This window comes from Octopus bimaculoides, chromosome 25, assembly GCF_001194135.2.
Source record: "Octopus bimaculoides isolate UCB-OBI-ISO-001 chromosome 25, ASM119413v2, whole genome shotgun sequence".
Taxonomy (NCBI): domain Eukaryota; kingdom Metazoa; phylum Mollusca; class Cephalopoda; order Octopoda; family Octopodidae; genus Octopus; species Octopus bimaculoides.
In genome coordinates this window covers 1,441,791-1,446,908 of record NC_069005.1, presented here as the reverse complement: position 1 = coordinate 1,446,908, position 5,118 = coordinate 1,441,791, and the positions used below count along the sequence as shown (strand labels likewise).

The following is a 5,118-nucleotide window of genomic DNA, read 5'->3' as shown; positions in this document are numbered from 1 at the left end:
ATATATATATATATATATATATATATATATATATATATATACACACACACACACACATTATGTATATATTCATATATTGTACATAATATATTATATATCACATGTGTATATATATATATATATATATTATATTGTATTATAAATATATATAGACACACACGCATTATGTATATATTTATATATTGTACATGATATATTATATATTACATGTGTGTATATATATATATATATATATATATATACACACTTCCTCACACACGTGTGCATATTCAACTGTGAATATGTGTGTGTGTGTATATACACACACACACACACAAACACACCTGAACTACAGCTGCATAACCAGTGTTCTGTTTACAGCTATACTGTACAATAAGAACATATCTATAAATTTTAATTAAAACTCTCTCTATATATATATGTATATATATATGAAATAGACAGATGTAAACACCTACATCTGTAAACACCTATATACAGTTTCTTTGTGAACAGAAAAAAAAAATGGATCTCTGCAGAACTAGTTTCAATCCTATGTTGGGATTTCATTAGTGACTGAAGTACTGCCCCACTTTAACTGTCCATGGACACATTGTTTAAACAGGTGCTAAATTGCTAATATCAAGGCCTTAACTAACTTAGATTCACTGATTTGCATATTTAATGTATTCTTGAGAGCTAGTTTAATTAATAAATTACTGGTTTGTTAACATTATTTGCATATGAATATGTTGTGTGTGTATTGATGTGCATAGTGTGTGTATGGATGTATGTATGTATGTATACACACACAAAAGAGATAGTATGTACTGCATACATGTTTTTGTGTACGTATGTATATAATTAACAGAGCATATGTATATATGTGTATATATATATATATACATACATAGTATACATTCAAGTGTCATGGCTACAACATATATTGATGCACAGCAGCAGTTACTACGACGACGACGACGACCACCACCACCACCACTACTACGTCTCACACTAATTCAAACCCTGGGGTTATCTTCTGCTTTGGAAGTCCTTATTCCGTGCTCATATCGAAAGATGAGGTAAGTTTCCAGTCAGTTTAGAATGTCACTCCATATCACTGTTGCGATGACAATAATGATGACAAGGATGATCGTTAATGATAATAATGATGATGACAACGACATTGATGATAATGATGACGATGATATTAAATTTTACAGAAGGAGAATAACAAACCACACCCCGTCCCCGCCCCCCACTATCCCCACCCCCTACAGTTGGCTACATTGGAGGAGCAGAGTAGTTCACAGACGAGGGGGGAGGTGGATCAGAGTTGGCACGGAGGACACGGTCGACGGCGTTGCAGTGTTGGCGTGGGCCAGGTTCAGGGGTGTACGTGAACGTCAGGCCTGTAGCGTAAATGATACCATCATTTCGAACCAGAGTCACAGGAACCTAGGAAAGAAAAAAAAAAGAAATATATAGAAAAATAAGTAAATAAGATAATTCAACAAAAGCAAAAAAATTATGCTCGACACTTCCATGGAATCAAGCTTCTATATACAATGGGATGTTATCAATAATCTGCCCAAAGAAGATTAAGAGATGAGGCAATGGCTATAATCACTACAACAGTTTGATAGAGAAATGATGCTGCACCGACCATGTTCGCCGGACATTGCCCCATGGAAAAATATGAATTCTGTAGACGAGGTCAGAACAGTACTGGAGGATTATTTTTTGTCACAGACAAGTGAATTTTGGAAGAGGGACTTTGCAAGTCTACCAGACAGATGGAAGAACATTGTAGAAAATGAAGGAGAGTATATTTTAGATTAATAAAGAACTTTGTTCATCTCAATATTGAAAAATAAAAGAAGTATACAAAAAACTGCATTATTTATGGGATGATCCAATATTTATCAGGACATTTGTTATTCAACACATGCTTCCAATCTAAAGATGCCATAACATTATGAACGAAAATTAGCCATTATTTTCAGCTGGTTCAATTATTATGTAGAAGCAAAAACTTTTTGTTAGTCATAGCATAATGAGTTTTCTTTTTTAATTTTTTTCTTCTGACAATCAGCTGTTAGCTAGGATTGAACCTGATATTTGTGGTGCTACAATAATGAACACTGGAGCATTAATGTCACTGAGTGCAATATCGTATAGAAGTGAGTTTAATGTGTTGCTGCTGTAGACACACACAGGCACAAAGACACACACCTTCCCACTCAGAGCCATGAGCAAGTATTTTTTTACTTGTATAAAAGAATATTTATTTACTTTAAACTATTTATGAAATCTATCAGTAAAGCTGACAAGTAAAGCATAAAGAAAGTACATTGCTAATAAATATATAAAAAGAGAACAGGCACTATATATATATATCTATATATATATAGATATTTTGAATGAAAAAAAAAAAGAGTTAAGCACTCAGGTTGGGCCGGTAGTGAGACAAAACTTGTTGCAGGTCAAAAGGTTCGGCTTTACTCAACTGGAAATGACAACAGCTTAGTACAAAGATCTGCTGTGATAGTGTTACTACACAGAATAACAATAAACATTGCAAAGGTGACGACGACAACGACTGAACGGGGGGCGGGGTAGGATGTTTGGTGGAGGGTAACAAGGGGAAAAGCGTGTGTCTGGGTAACTGGGAGATAAAGGATGAGAACATGACACTCTGAGACTTTATGGTTGAACTCATTAATTAATATCATTAATTAGATTACATAACTTCTGATCGGCAGAATGGAGGAACATCAACGACCAGTTTGTAAATTATTGTTGGTTTAACGTCTGTCTTTCCATGCTTGCATGGATCGGATGGAGTTTATGAGGGGCAGATTTTCTACGGTTGGATGTCCTAACGGTTGCCAACCCCTCACCTGTTCCCAAGCAAGGTAACGTCTCCCCCCACAGCCAGATATGTTCTCACACACACAAAAAAAAAAGAAAAAAATGAATGACACTGCTTCTATACCAGTGACACACATTTACAACTATCACATGACATCAAGTCACACACACACACACACACACAACTTCTTTTTAGTTTGTCTACCAAATCCCCTCACAGGTTGGGCCACGGCTATAATAGAAGACGCTTGCCCAAGGAGTGTCATACAGTGGGGTTGAACTCTGAATCCTGTGCCTGGGACATAAACTTCTTAACCACACTTACATCTATACCATAAAAATACTGTGGCACTTAACAATATAGAATATTGATTACAAAAATAACAAAATCAATATAACTTTAAATATCATCATCATCATCATCATCATCATCATCAAACCATTGTACAACAAGTGTCCTAATCTTCAACACACTGAGCAAAACTGTTGCTTACATAGGAATTAGGATGTGAAAATAGGTTGAGTCCATTATTGCAACAGGGGTGGGGGGCATTAGTTTTGTTTTTACATTACGATCATCAGCAGCAGCAGCATTTAATGTCCACTTTTCCATGCTTGCATGGGTCAGATGGAATTTAAGGCAGATTTTCTACAGCTGGATGCCCTTCCTGTTGCCAACCTTCACCTGTTTCCAAGTAAGGTCAATATTTTCCCTCCATGGCCAGATATGTTTTCAAAGAAGATTGGGAGTAAAAGATACTTCTTGCATGATGGTGATATTCGTTTACAACTATTATGTGAGGTCATGGCAGGGAGACAGCAACACACACACGAAAGGCTTCTTTCAGTTTCCATCTAACAAATCTGCTTTGGAAATGATTTTTTACAGCTTCTTAATACCAACCACTTAATAAGGTCCTCTCCACCTTGAGTTGAGTGCATTTATACGTACATATGTACACATGTATCTCTATGTATATGCTAGCGCATGTGCACATGTGTGTTTAAATAGTTTGTTTCCCAACCACATGGTGTCAGGTTCAGACCATGACTTTGGTCGGGCCGAGTGTATAGCAGAAGACATTCGCCCTAGGTGCCACGCAGTGGGATCGAACTGAGAACCATGTGGTTTGGAACCAAACTTCTTACCACACCTGAAACTATATATATACCTGTGCTACATAAAATATGCTTGCTAACAAATATGGTAATTTTATTTAAAATACTGGAGCTGGCTGTATTTGAAATTGAAAAGCTTTTAATTATTCTATACTTTCTATTCCATTTAATAGCTTTATTCTTCTCACGATATGTAACACTTTCCAATTTCTTTAATTTAAATTCAAAAAAATTTCTAAAAGCTTTTATACAGAAGAAAAGAAAATCGTGTTCCATTGTATTCTTCTTACAATTTTTTCAGACAGATTTTAAGCAAATACTTCTTAATATTAACATAACTGTACAGTGGAAACAAGTCAAACGAGACAATAGGTAAGTCAAATAAAAACTGTTTTTAGTTCAACAGGTCTCAATTGTAAGACACTAAAAATATCGTACTGGCCAAGCAGTAAGTTGGCTTTTTGTGAAGCCTACACACACACACACACACACGTACACAAAGCTACCATCTTTAGCAATATTGTTCAGCAAACAGAGATTTGTTATAATAGGAAAAATAGTTAATTGTAACATGATAAAATAGCTCCAGTGAAAGGTATAGAAGCTACAACATTATCAAACCACAGGAAATGGCTATTGGGAATAATAATAATAATAATAATAATAATAATAATAATAATAATAATAATAATATTTGACTTTCAGCAAAATACAAAGAGATTTTATAAAATACATTGTTTAATCACAATTGTACTGGCACATGGCTTGTGAATTAACTGAATGTGCATGTGTCTAGAAGTGTGTGTGTGTGTGTGTGTGTAAATGTATACATACATACATCTACATATATCATCATCATCATCCTTTACAGTTTATGTTCCATGCTGGCATGGGTCGGATGATTTCACAGAATCCAACAGATCCAAAGACTGCATCGTGCTCCCATGTCTGTATGTATATGCTAGTGTGTGTGTGTGTGTGTGCTTACATGTGTGTTTAAATAGTTTGTTTCCCAACCACATGGTTCCAGGTTCAGTCCCACTGCACGGCACCTTGGGCAAGTTTCTACTATTATAAAACCCTGGGATGACTGAAACCTTGTGATTGTATTTGGTAAATGGAAACTGAAAGAAGCCTATCATATAT

At 35.3% G+C, this 5,118-nt stretch overlaps 1 protein-coding gene across 9 annotated transcripts in view; it reads right to left on the bottom strand.

The window, feature by feature from the left end:
* Positions 1-1,010: 1,010 nt before the first annotated feature.
* Positions 1,011-5,118, bottom strand: part of LOC106876047 (recombining binding protein suppressor of hairless) — a 137,888-nt gene continuing 133,780 nt past the window's right edge. For all 9 annotated transcript variants that reach the window (XM_014924434.2, XM_014924431.2, XM_014924432.2 and 6 more), the window contains one exon: positions 1,011-1,437. In XM_014924434.2, the coding sequence (XP_014779920.1) occupies positions 1,264-1,437 (174 nt within the window). In that variant the 3' untranslated portion in view covers positions 1,011-1,263. The remainder of the gene's footprint in view (positions 1,438-5,118) is intronic.